This window comes from Poeciliopsis prolifica, unplaced genomic scaffold (genome assembly GCF_027474105.1).
Source record: "Poeciliopsis prolifica strain line A6 unplaced genomic scaffold, Auburn_PproV2 SCAFFOLD011, whole genome shotgun sequence".
Lineage (NCBI taxonomy): Eukaryota > Metazoa > Chordata > Actinopteri > Cyprinodontiformes > Poeciliidae > Poeciliopsis > Poeciliopsis prolifica.
Window position 1 is genome coordinate 48024 of NW_026562386.1, and position 14010 is coordinate 62033.

Sequence of the window (14010 nt, forward strand, 5' to 3'; positions counted from 1 at the left end):
AGTAGATCAGGCAACATGTGAATGACCGAAAACTTACTCATAACTATAGTCAAAGCAGTAATGACTATAGTTATTAAAAAGTTTGTAAAAAGTTACAAAGTTCAGACAGAGCCTGATGGGGATTCAGTGTTATTTTATCATCATGGTCTGATAAGGTAGGGAGGAAAAGATATGTCCTTTGGCTTTTTCCACATCTTTACCACGTGTGCCTTCAAACCTGACTGTAAAGTTGGGTCTTTTGCTTGATTTGGAACAAAAACAAATAAGAGCAAAAAGTTACTTACAAAAAACAGTGTTGTTCACCCCATTGACTGTTAGAGTTTTTACAAATTTCCATGATATCAGCCAACAAACCCTTTGTTTTAATGTTGTTTAGATATAGTACTAAAAGCTGTCCTCACATTTGTCGGGCGATTTATTTATTTTTTTTGTTACTTTGGCAACGTCACCAATTATTTATTATTATTACTTCTTCTTTTGATTCGTCAGCATGCAGTCCCAACCGGCTTGAACTGTGGTCCCATCTGCACAGTTAATCAGATTTTAAACACGTCAGGAGAAACTCTAAGCAGGCCTAGAAGGGTTTCACGCGTGCACACAGAAAGTAATTCTGAATGTCAGCCGCACACATGCTGTCAGATCTGATCTGAACCAGGCTACTTGTGGGAAAGACAATTAGGCAGAGAAGGCCAAAGCATTATGCATTACTCACCTGTCTTCCCAAATAAACCTAGAAGCACAAACATCTGCTCGTGCTTTCAAACTGGGCAAAAATGTCAGTTTTGGACTTTTAAGGTGTGGTTTTAAAGCTGTTTACAAGCACCAGGTAAAAAGAAAAAAATGGTTTCAGCTTCTTTCTTTGTCCCAGTTTGCTCATTGAAATATTTGGCTGATTAGTTTCTTAAATGTGACTGTTTATTGGCTTCAGTCCACATGCATGTGAATAGCTGTTGTAGGTCTCTCACTGGGAAAAAAATAAAAATAAAAAAATTGGTCCTATGGGCGTCCATATCAGCTACAAACACTGACCAGAGGCTACACAGAACAAACAAGCTGTTATTCCACTGTTGTTTGAAAGGATTGAGGAGAGATTGGTCTTGTAATGAAAAGAAAATAGAAGTGATGTTCCCATGACGGATATGGTAAACTAAATTGAGAGAGGCTGCTCTGTCGGCTCGGAGTTCGCACCTCTGGTCCTTCAGCTGCCCTCAGCCTCCCTCCCTTCCTCACGTGCACCCTTCATCCTCCCAACACTGACTCACCCTTTCCAAATATCCTCATCCAGCCTGGGGCCCCATGTGTTCATGTCCTGTTGGGGATTTGTTGATTTCTCTAATCATTGCTCCAGCTCTGCCTCCGTCTTTGTTTATTTTGAACAACAAGCAGTGAGCACAAGTGCTTAAGATGGTTGTTTTTTTGTTTTTTTTACCAGAAAGGCGTCCTTGATTGCGTCTTAAAGATCACAATTACTTTGTCTTTCATACTTTAGCCCTACAGCAAATGGTAGCAGCTCTGCGTTATTTGAATTTAAATGGCTTATTTTTCTTTGTATAGTTTCTATTCTCAGACTAAACAATTCCATTTTTTTCTACAACATCATATTTCTTTCCTCTTGGTACATTTTATAAGAGACGCACAGGATGGAGGCAACTCCTGATGAGAATGAGAACCACGAGGAGGCGGAGGTGGAAGAAGTGCTGTATTAATGCTTTTCATGGTCTTCTCTCTGCACTGACAGGGAGGAAACAAACCCTGCTGGCTATCTTCTTAGCTGGGGCCTTATTTCACTGACAGGAGAGTCTGCGTTCTCTGAGCCCTTCTCTGTTCCTCTTGTGACTGTTACAGAGTGTTTAAAACCAGAACCAGCTCTGTTCCTATCCCTAGGGAAACACACAAGTACCCCCTGACCTCCAAAGATGTTTATTGATGTGAACTGAAACAATATCACCAAAAAGTTGCAGTTTTTTTTTTTATCATTCTGCCAAAGTTGAGGAAGAACTTTTTCCCCAAAAAAGAAAGGAAGGAAAAGCTCTTTAAACTAAAGGCCTTCATTTTGTAACATTTTACGTCATTTTTGATGGACACAGACTAACAGAAGGAATCAAGAAAAAATAAAAATAAATAAATTAAAAAAATATATATAATATATATATATATATAATATATATATATATATATATATATATATATATATGGACTCTATTTTTATATTGGATAATTACTTGTACTCACTCTGCTGAATTAAATATATCAAGACTAAGATGTGCACTGCTTCTTTCAACAAGCTATTGTTTTTAATGCATCCAGATGTAAATAACATCTGTTATGCCAACATGAAACATGTGTCAACAGGCCAGAAATTCCTCGGTGTTATTATTATCTTTAAAAATGACATATGTATCATTTACATGTATTAAAATATCAGTCTCCACAAACTAAAGGTTGTCTATTAATGTGTATTAGAGAACCAAAATCACAATAGCGCTCTGAGGGACCCCATTTGACAAGCCTTGTGGATTGGACTCGCAATTTTCAATTTTAACAGCCTTGGGAAATAAATCAAAGCAAACTAAACAAATTACATGTTGAGCCAAGGTCATTAAAGAAAGGATACACGCAAACCTAATGGATTGCATCCTGCAGCAAAACATTATAAATGTGGAAATAGTAGGAGTGATCTGTTTTATATCATTTCCACATCTTGCCAAGCTACTTGTTACTGCAAGTGAACAAGTGCAACACAAAACACAAAAACTCATTGAGATCAACATTAAAGCAAAAAAAGGGAAGAAAATAAGATGTTTCTTCTTTGAAAAAAATAGTTCACACCTTTTGTGGGCATAAAGATTTTTAAGTTTGTTAATTTGCTTTTTTTTGTGTTAATTTTTCTGTTTATATTTATAAGCTTCTTCAGTCAATGTCTCAATTTCAGCTATACAAAAAGCAGAGTTTGGACATTTTTAACATAGGAGTTAAAGCAAACTGAAAAGTACTTTGCTACAATGTAGCTGAGAGCTAGATGTGGTCTTGCATTTTAAGTTATATTGTGAATATGACAGAAGATTTTTGAAGGAAGATTTTAAAGTCGTTTCAGTTTTTTATCTGCCCGTACTTGAAATTAATTTAACGACTGAAGAATGGAAAGTGGCCACACTCAACTTTTTTTTGCGGCCAGCTTTTCTCTACCTAATGCTGCAGAATACACCTTCACAATGTATGCATGGTCACACCGGCACAAATAACACTTGATCTACTGCTTTAACTACATAATGACATGTTGCTCCTCAGATGTCAGTCAGATGCTGTCTCGGTCTCTCTGTTGACTCCCCTTTCCAGAATATGTTTTTTATGGCTCAGAAACATTTCATAAATGTAAATTCCTGTGGAATTCAAGCAGTTGTTTTATTTTTGTTTTCAGCAACGCAGCTATCTTCATGCAGAGGGTCTGACGCAGAAGGTGCTTTCCACTCAAGCAAAACACAACTCAAACCCATGCAGTTTTATGAACAGCACATGTTCGCTTTAGTTTTTCAGCTAATTTCACCCTTTAAAGCAATCAGCACAACCAACATTGTAAACTGGCTCTATAAACATTTAATGTATTTTTGCTGGTTTTGTTCAGATTTAATTTTGTACCTATTATATCTGCTCTAGCTGGATGCAAACTTCATTCCTGAATATTTAAAATGTGTAAAAAAACAAAAACAGTAATATTTAGCTGTCATGAATAGCCACAATAGATTCTGATTATTCATTACATTTATACCATGATATATTGTTGAAATAAAGTTAGTTTTCTAGTTAATGCGTTGTGTCAAAATGTGCCCAGATGATATATTTGGTGGTTCCAGATGGATATATCTGTAGCACTGCTTGGGTTCACTTTTTGGAATACATTTTGTAAAGTTTCTTATAAGATATTAATCTACTAATTCTTTGTTGAATTTCACTAAAAGCATTGTTTAAAAGTTATTGGGCCAAGATAACTTTTTTTATTTCTCTTGTGAATTTACCCCGACACAGTAATTAACTTGATACTTTGACACTTGTGGAATAATATCACATGTCTTAGGTTTTCTTGGAGACCAACATTACACATTGTTCTTTCTCCTCTTATTCTCAGTCATTTTGGACAAGAACCAGAAAAATAGGATTTGTGTTTCAACAACAATACCACTAAGGTTAAAAACATATCCATAAACGTGTCAAGTGTGTACTGTTTCCTCTACCATACACTGAAATATCAATACCTGTTAGCAAAAATACAGACATGCATTGGACCCAATCTTTTCTACCTTCCTCTTTTCTTGGTGACCTGCTGCTCTTCTCTAGAGAGTCTCACTCTTTGCGTGCCAGTGAGTATTTGCATGAGATATATTTGAAAGTTGGTTACTCTGCATAAATCCATATATTCTGACAGGTGCCCGATGCACAATGTCAAAAGTCTGCCTCCCTCTCAGAACACTTCAGGCTCAATCTAGAGCCTGTCCCAAGATCATCTGCAGAGCACCTGCCACGTCAGCGGCTCAACAACACCACAGCGCCCACTTGGTCAGCAACTCCAGACGTCACAGACACAGAGCAACAACGAGCAGCACACAACATGAGATGGGTGGGAATAACAAATACATAAGTTCATGTTATTCTCATCACTTGAAATAGCAATCAAAGCTGATTTAATTAAGCCATTCTGTGCAATTATGGTCTGCAGGGAAACACTGACAGGGTCCAGATACTTTTTCGTTTTGGACAGGGCACTCTGGGATACTGGGCAGTCATGACAGAGACTTCTGTGGAGGATCCAAACCAGAAGTGGGCTGCCTGTGTGTGTCCTGATGTACTTTGAGCACTTATCGGAAACCTTCATGCATATATGAGTAAAGGCGTATTCACTTAAAATAGTCACGTCTTTGTCATTGTCCAGGTCTGCGCTTGTTTGTTTAAGTTCTGAGTTGGCACATGAAGCTTGCATTATATTTCTATTTAGAAAATCAGACTACTTTCAAGTTTGTTTTGGGGCCTTTTCGGCACAAGTTCTGCTCATGCCAATTCCCTTTCATGCTTTACAAAGGCTGAAAAGATGCAGAGATCAGTTTCTTTGAAGATTGAACTTTCATTTGGATAAAATCGGAATGAAGGATTTTATTAAATTTACAAAACTGATTTAAAACCAACCAAATTTTGCAAAACATTCAACAACATCAGACAATTTGTGTGGTCATTCACAGGTGGCATCTGACACCATCTTCACGGTCGGGCTGAATCCAAATGTGTTTCCAGTTTCCCCTCACGTCGATGAAATGTGACCTTTTGTTTTGTTTGTTTTTCAGAAATATTTCACCCTAAATTCCAAGTCCAGGATTCTTTTCTAACTTTTAGATAAACAGACCTACACTGTGGTTCGTGGTCACAGAGTTTAGATTTAGATGTTTATCTCAGTATCAACAAAGAGTAAACAACATACACCAAAGTGGACTGAGGGATTGAATTTTTACAGAAAAAAAAACAAATCCTTGTCTGTCAGATTACCTCATCTTTTTTCGAGTTGTAAAGAACAGTGAAATCTGGTACAACAATTGTTTCTACTTGTCTGTTTACTTATGTGTGTCAGTATGTTCTAAATATTTCTTTGCTCTGTCGAACAAGTCAAAAAGTATGAAACCGACTGCAACGTGTGAAATACATCATTAGACTTTAGCATTCGCTGGTAGGTGTCAGCTCGGTCCAAGAAAAAAGAAAAATGCCTTCACCTCCTGTTTAAAGTACTAATCAGGGACTTTCTGAGTATCTCTGCTGATTAAGCATCTGGAACTGTGGAGCTACGCAAACTTTGTCTGTGACTGACAGATGTTATTCCAAAGTTAGTTTCTGAGAGAATCCTCAGCTGGTGTTTTAACCCGGAGCTTGCTCCCAAAGACACCCTCTGGGCCGGACTCTGTAGGACACAAATGTCAGGTCTGCTTGGATTGTATGGCGGTGGATAAGATCAGCTCTTGTCACTGAGCACACCAACCCCATGTGATTGATTTCCTAGCACTTAACATGCAATACAAAATGGAGACTGAAATTATAGTTCTTCTCATTTTACACTGTTTTTTTTTTTATTTACTACCAGCAATTAGTAAATAATTAAAGGAGAAGTATCGCAATTTCAGTAAAATATGGGTTTCAAATACTTTCTTGAATAAGAACCTGGTTTTGATAGATCAGGCACTTTTCAGAAGGGATGAGGTGACTGCAATTTAGGTGGTTAAATACGGAGCATGTTAAGATGTATAAAAACCTACTAGAGTAGTTTACAGCTAAATTTAGAGGTGCAAATTAATGTAGTCTTGTAAAAAAACTTTTTTTGTTTATTAATCTTAGTTTTTCATTACCTCCTTTATGACACACTGGTCCATTTCTCTTAGTCACTCTCCAAAACAAGAAACATCAGAGAACATGCACTTCTTGCAGGACGTGTGTGTTGATCTTCATTAAAATAACAGCAATTTTTATCACAACTTTAAAGATATATATAATATGCATTGAATGAAGTGATATTAAAGAACAGAATATTTATGTGCACATTGGAGAAATTAAGTGTTACTTTTTCAAGTTCCATGGAGTGAACATCATGCTGATCATTTCTACCTTAAAACTGACGAATCATTATAAATTACCAAGCCGACCTTTAAATTATTGTTAGGTTTTATCAACATTGATGTAACCAAATTTTAAAAAGACTATAGCACATTTGCTAAGCTGAAGGATGCCTCTTCATTTTGTTATTGTTTCAATTTACACAACAGCTGTAAAAATTGCAAGTTAAATTTTTTAGATACGAAATAAAATAAATCAACACATGTTTGACTTTCGGATGCAAAATGAGGCCTGAATGGAAACCCAAGCGTGCAAGGAAGAGGAAACCTGGAACACGTGTGGCTGCACACAGAGACACTTTTTGCATTTCACAGAAAAAACTGGAAACAAACAGACTTTTGTGAATATCTCACACCACTAAAAATGTTTGCACTTGTCTTAGATTAGTGCTAAATGACGAGCATATGGTCACTTCCTGAATGCTAACTTGAATTTACATTTAGAATGTGTATATTTCTGTTTATTTATTTGAAGGGATAACATATTATGCAAAAAAGGACATATACACAGATGCACAGTTTCTTATGTTGGAAAACTGGTCTGTTTTCAGGACAAAGGAGCACCTTAATCTATGTCATCTGATGAGCAGCTGAATGAGTCACATGTTTTTAGATGTGTGCATTAATGCGTTCCACTTTAAACAGGTTGGGGCATTTCTTGTTCTGAGAGAAAATTTTTGATTCTTTGACAGAAATCTTTTTGATTTTTCATGCTTTTCAAAAATTTTAAAAATTCCAAGCATTTAAAGATCTATAATTTTTGCATTCAAATACCTTTCAATTTTCAAAGTATGCCCAGTAACCAAAATAACCTAAAGAATAGTAGAATGTTGATATCTATTTACATATGAATGCTGACGGTCATCACCGAAAGGATTTTTCTCCTCCTGCCTTTTGAGTTACTGCTTTAATAAACTTTGGAAAGACAACATTCTAAGAAGCGACATCTCATAGAAGAAGATTTGCAAAAAGATTCAGTGTTTTCCTCTGTGGCTTTGCCATATGCATCTACTGGCATGATCTTAGAGCTGGGCCTTTGGTGCAACATTTACCTCTGAACCACACTCCAAGTTCAAACCGAAGTTAATCACTGTTGCATGATGGAGAATACAAATTCTCCTGCTTCAGTGACGATAATAGTTGCAATTAAGTGAAGATGCTTGCTGTCTGTCTCTAACACATGTGGGTCATGAATTATTCATGCTGCCCAACTGAGAGAAGAAAAGCTGAGTGGAAAAATAAAAAAATCAGTTATTTTTTTTTAAATCTCTTTAAAAACCGTCTGAAAAGAGAGTGCGGAAAAAGGACCCGGAGGAGCCAGAAGAAATGCAGATAAATCCGTGCGCTTGCCTGGATTGCACTACAAGTGGTGTGGGGCCAAAGTGTTTGTGGGGCTCCGGTGGTTTTTCAGCCAATAAATCCTCTACACAGATTTAATCCAGTCAGATGTGGAGCAGGAGAGGCGCACTGAAGGATGTACGGCCATTACTCAGCAGCCCACATCAGACAGAGAAGCCAAGAATCCGTTTGTCGTTACCTCGATGGTTTTAGAAAGACTTAGACAGGACAGGGAGAGAAGGGAGAACATCATGCTGTGAGAATATTTGGTTGAAATCTTTAAGGTAGTCATGTCATAATGGGCTGTTGTTTTTGGAAGTGTTTAAATTTTTTGGAAACCTAATTTGTTTCCTACACCTCAAAGACTGACCTGAACAGATCTCTATTCATTTTATTACTTAACATTTTATAGTAATTTGAACAAAGAAACAGTATTCTAATTAGGTTTAGATTTGATTGGTAAGGTTATTGATCACATATTTTAAAATAACGTAAGACAACTAATCTGCTACTCAGACCCATGTTTGTGTGGTTTTAGTAAGGCCTCTTTCTTTTCGCCAGTATATCTTTTGCTATTTCCGCACAACATAGGGAAAAAAAAAAACCCAAAAACAAATCGAAGAATGTCGCAAAAATTGTTTGCAGGATCTTGTTCAAGATTTTCATCAAATTTGAAGTTGAAAACCCCCCAGTTGTCCAAGACACATGCGCCCTCTGCTGTCCAACCTTTGTAATTGACACAGTGTGGTTCTTGATGTTACCTTCATCAGTTAACAGTATCTTTTTTGTTTTTTCAATGGTGGTCAAATTTCTGCAGGTGTTCTTCTCAGTGAAGTAATTCAGATGTAGGACCAGAGCATAGTTTGTTCTTTCTGTCTTTATTTCTTTATTTCTATATGAATGACAACATACATGTTGACCCACTGCCTCCATGTGTAGGTATATAATTATATAATTTGACATTTGAATAAAAAAAAAGAGCATGCATTTCTGTCATATTTAAGGTAGACTTTTACAAACATCCTAGAGCTCTTGAGCAAATCAAACACCATGTTCTCTAAAATGAAACATAACACATATTAAATATATCAACAGTGCAAATGCAGGCTTGTTCATGTGTAAATACGCATAGAAATATAAAAACAGCTGAAGCAGCTGGGGTAAAATTCTCAATTTATAAATCATGACTGTCAATGATTAGGGTGTGCAAATATATTTACGATGTTGAATTTTGGACGTAGTCTTAAAATACCTCAGATAGAAGATAGGTTTTAAAAATTAAGTTAATGTTATATCATAAGATTTGAAGAGAATTATTATAATTTTTTTTCTTTGGTTGTCTTACAAATTTTTTTTGATCAAAAAAATGTAAGCAAACTTCAGATATACGGGAATTTATCATCACTCTAGAAGCAATTCTACGTATCATCTCTAGGGGGCAGTAGCGTATTTTTGTCTTGTGTTGTTCCTCATCAGAGGAAGATAACGTTAGCACAGGGGTCCTTGTTAGCTTAGGAGCTCGCTAGCGTCAGCCGGTTTGAGCCTGAGCATCCTTCTAGAAAAGCTCCACTTAAAGTAAAAAAAAAAAAAAAAAAAAAAAAAAAAAAAGACACGGACTGTACTGATCGTTTTGCTGTTAACGCAAAGCCCGGCAAAGAAAAATCTCTTTGAAGACAAAGAGAATAAAGGTATGGAATGGTTGCTATTTACGTCAAATAGCTATTTTCATCTGAATTTCGAGAAATAAGTCTTTTGTCATGTTTTACTCGAGACGGCTGCAAAAAAATCCGAGTGGGTCGCTACGTCCCGAGAGGGTCTTTGTTTTCATGGGTAAAACTTAACGTTATGGGGGAACAATTTTCTCCACGAGAACCACTCAAACACTTTGTAATTCGCGTAAAAAGCAGTTTTAAATGACATTAGCGGGGCTTCGGGCTTTGCCTGCATATCGTGAAGGAACATGCTAGTATAGGCTAACAATGGGACCGTGGTCGAAGCTAGGTTAAACTGACTTTAGACGACGTTGTCTCAGAACCAGAAAGTCCGCATTTTCAAAATTTCAAATGTAGAATTTGTAACATCCTAATAAGACGCTGCTTGGATCCGTCTGTGAAATGTTTTCAAGTTAAGTTGAAGAACATAACTTTAAATCGCAGGCCTACATTTTAATTTTGTTGCACGTTTTTTTTTTTTTTTTTTTCCTATTTTCATGCGCTCTTTTCGAACCAGATTTAAGAAAAACATTCTGAGAATAACGGCTTCAACTGCTGCTTTCCTCGTTTAGGTCGAGGTAAAATGTTCTTATTTTGAGATTAGACATGCGAAAGCCCCCCCATTATTCCTGATTATCTATAGACATTAATAATGCCTATGAAAGTTAAATTAAGCAAATCTGTCTGGAAAATGACTCAGTGACACTCAGGTGCAGTCAGCCCTGCAGCAGGTTGAGCTAACATGAGTCTGCAGTGTCTTCCTCAGGAAATAAAGTCTACAGATACGAACCACATTTCACCCTCACAGAAAGCTACGCACACCTTACAAGACAGGGGTTATGTATTTCATTTTAACGTTGGTGCATATCAAAACATTTTTATTTAAAGGCGAAATAGAATTCAGTTTCAAATATAGCAAGATCATTTATGTAGGTTAAAATAAATCAGTTACAGCATTTAAAAGCCAGATTCTGAGGTAACTTATGTCCGTCTTTGAAAAAAATATGATCCCACATTTTTATAAACCTAGACCTTTCTGAGCCTAATTATGCATGTCCTCGTGTAACAAACTAGTTGATTTCTGCATGATAGGTGCTTCAACTGATTCATTAACAAACTCTGGTTGATTTATATTGTGCATCTTCGAAGACTGTTCAGCGTTCTTAGCCAGACATTTTATTAGCAGGATAGAAAATGTTAACATTATTATTTAAAATCTTCTAAACAACAACCGGTAAGAAGACAGTCAGTTGGTGAGAGTTGATCATTTTGACGTCTACATTCGTAAAAATAAAAAATAAAAATCTCTGGTGTTATTCTGGAAGCATGGAGACACATGTAAATCGTTTCAGTCAACAGTAGCTGCATTTGGAAAAATTCCAACAAAAATGTTTTCTAAAAGTACTTTAATCTTCTTGAAGATTTATGCGATATTTAGTACAGTGACATCATAACACTGACTAATGTTAACACAAGTGATTTGTGAACTATAAGTCGAAGTCATTCATATTATTGAGACATTAATAGCCATAAATAACACAGCTGGAGAGACATTATATAACACCCGCCCCAATTTTCTTTTTCGGTTTGATTTTTTCCTTAAGATGCCTTCAGCAGCGGTTGGCAACAATGCTGTCCAGTGTGCCATTCCAGACTTGGGAAATGGAAGTCATTCTGAGACCATGAAGCAGTTTCTTGGTGTTATCGACAAAAAGGTCCGGAATATGGAAAAGAAAAAGGTACATGAGCAAAATGTTTACATCGAGGTTTTTGAATCTTTCTCTATTTTGGCGCTGATTTTTGTCCGTGCGTGCGTGTGCATGTGTGTGTGTTTCACTAGATGTCACAAGTTACTACTTGAGATCATTAAGTCTATGAATATTTTTTTTATTAAATTTCAGAAAGAATGTTGTAAACTGTATTTATCTAAAGTTGTTTTTATATGGCAAGAAAAAAACAATGCTATTTTATAAAACTAAAAAAAAAAAACCCACAATGAAATGTTTTTAAATGAACAATAAGACCAGTTCTTCTATCTACACTTTTGAATCCATGCTTTTCATTTAACAACTGCAATATTTTTTTCAGTCCAAACTGGATGACTATCAGGCCAGAAAGAATAAGGGAGAAAGACTGAATCAGGATCAGCTGGTGAGATGGGAAACTGGCAGCTACTTCATATGCAGCATTGTATTAATGCAAGCAATATAACAATTTGAAATGTTGTTTCCTGGATGTTTCCAAAGGAAGCCTTGTCGAAGTATCAAGAGATCATCAATAACCTTGATTTTGCTCGGGAACTGCAGAAGAGCTTCCTGGCTTTGGGCCAAGAGGTTAGTCAGACCTTTTCTGTAAAGTTTGACCAGACCTCAATAATGGTTTATTTTAAAGGGGTTTGATGGTATCAGACATCTCCAAGGTAACATAATGAAGCTGTTTTATAGAACTACTAATTTATTAAACCCGTGAAGGGTGAAAAGAATGTCTGCTATTGGCTCGTATACCAGCTGTAGTGGAAATTTTCTAATTTTAAAATTTTCTTGTAACATAAAATGCACCAAAACGTCTCTGTGTATGTTTAGGTCCAAAAGGCAGTGAAAAAATCTGCACGGCGAGAGCAGCTTCAGCGGGAGGAAATGGAACAGCGGCGGTTGAAGACGATTTTGGAGCTTCAGTATTTGTTGGACCAGCTAGGGGAGGACGGCGTGCGACAGGACCTTAAAAAACCAGATTCCTCTGGTTCCCCCCTGCTCACAGATGCTGACCTTGCATCTTTTGATGAGTTTTATAAACTGGTGGGTCCTGACAGGAACTGTGAAATCAGGTATGTGGATGTTGGTAAATAATTTTCTTCATTAGGTTGTGCAAGTGTGTCTCAAAAACCAGAATAGAAAGTTAACTTATTTTGTTATTGAAGAAGAAAAATTAAAACGAGAGTATGCAGATTCATGAGACGCTAATTGATATATTTTGAAAGTTCATTTCAGGCCATTTTGATGATTATGATTTGCAGTTAATTGAATTCCAACCCTTTAATGCCCTTTAGCTCGTCTATGCTGTTAGGAGTTTACATTAGGAGAGTTTGTTGGCCAGTCAAACACGGCGAGGTTTTTACACAGGTATTGACACTGCTGGCAGGTGCCATGTTCCGCTTGTAAAAAAATAAATCACAATCTCCACAATGCTTATCATCATCATTATCATCGGAGGGAACCAAGAAATGTTTCCTGTGTGTGATGGATCTTGAAGCTCATCATACACATTTTGCTACTTTTCTTTCCACTTGATTTTGGATTAATATGCTTGAATTGATTCCCGATGATCAGCATAAAATCCTATTTGGTTGTAAGAAATACACTTTTTTTATTGGTCAGTAATGTTTGTACCTTCCGAGAAGCTGAGTTTGGGGATTTCAATAGACGTAATCATTAAAATGAATGGAAATAAACTATTTAAATGTGCCACTATGTATATAATGTATCTTTAAAATGCGACCTTCAACTGACATAATAAAATACTTACATTTTTGAAGATACTTTTTTTCTTTGAGGTGCCTCTATATGCAGATATTTTTCACATCTTTGTTGCTCATCTTTTCATAATTTTAAAATTAAATGTCAGATATCATTCACTTCACCCTGAATCATTATTTCCAGATTGACTGACCAGTATGAAGAGGCCTCACAGCACTTGTGGTCTCTTCTTGAGGGTCGAGACAAGTCTGTGGCAGGAACCACATGTAAGTAGGCTTTTGAAGTGCTGAAACAAATATCTGAAGTCCTTGTACATTTAGAGCACAGACATTCGGCCACTCCGCTGGCTTTATTTCTTAAAGCAGTAACCCAGTTTAGTGTTGAGAAAAATAATTTTGTCAGACTGCGTTTGACATTTGTGTCACTTCACAATGAAAAAAGAACTTTATCACTAAAATCAATCACTCTCATCTTTGTTCCAGACAAGTCACTGAGGGAGACTCTGGACAAACTACTGATCAGTGGTTACTTTGACAGAGCAGAATCTAAACAGAACGGTGCTTGTGAGACAGAAGAGAAACCAGAAGAACAGGCTGTTGTGGATGAAACAGTTACTGGGGAGCAGCCACCTGAACCTGGTAAAAACGTACTAATTTCCTTATGAAATTATTAGTGTGTATTTGCTTGGGTGTAGTAACGCTTCAAATTTGTTTCTTTCCAGAAGGACCAAATGAAAACTACACAGAGCCTGTCCAAGTGGAAACCACAGAGGTTGTCAGGCTTTTTTATGCAGTGCATTAAAAGCTGTGGATCATTGGTTATTAATGTGCATATATATATATATAT

General features: G+C 36.5%; 1 protein-coding gene across 2 annotated transcripts in view; it reads left to right on the forward strand.

The window, feature by feature from the left end:
- Nucleotides 1-9450: 9450 nt before the first annotated feature.
- Nucleotides 9451-14010, forward strand: part of caprin1a (cell cycle associated protein 1a) — an 8571-nt gene continuing 4011 nt past the window's right edge. Inside the window, exons 1-8 of one of the 2 annotated variants that reach the window (XM_055036629.1) lie at nucleotides 9451-9667; nucleotides 11296-11430; nucleotides 11780-11842; nucleotides 11938-12024; nucleotides 12274-12515; nucleotides 13348-13430; nucleotides 13647-13802; nucleotides 13886-13935. In XM_055036629.1, coding sequence (XP_054892604.1) covers nucleotides 11296-11430; nucleotides 11780-11842; nucleotides 11938-12024; nucleotides 12274-12515; nucleotides 13348-13430; nucleotides 13647-13802; nucleotides 13886-13935 — 816 coding nt within the window. In that variant the 5' untranslated portion in view covers nucleotides 9451-9667. The remainder of the gene's footprint in view (nucleotides 9668-11295; nucleotides 11431-11779; nucleotides 11843-11937; nucleotides 12025-12273; nucleotides 12516-13347; nucleotides 13431-13646; nucleotides 13803-13885; nucleotides 13936-14010) is intronic. The other variant, XM_055036630.1, reaches the window with a different exon arrangement.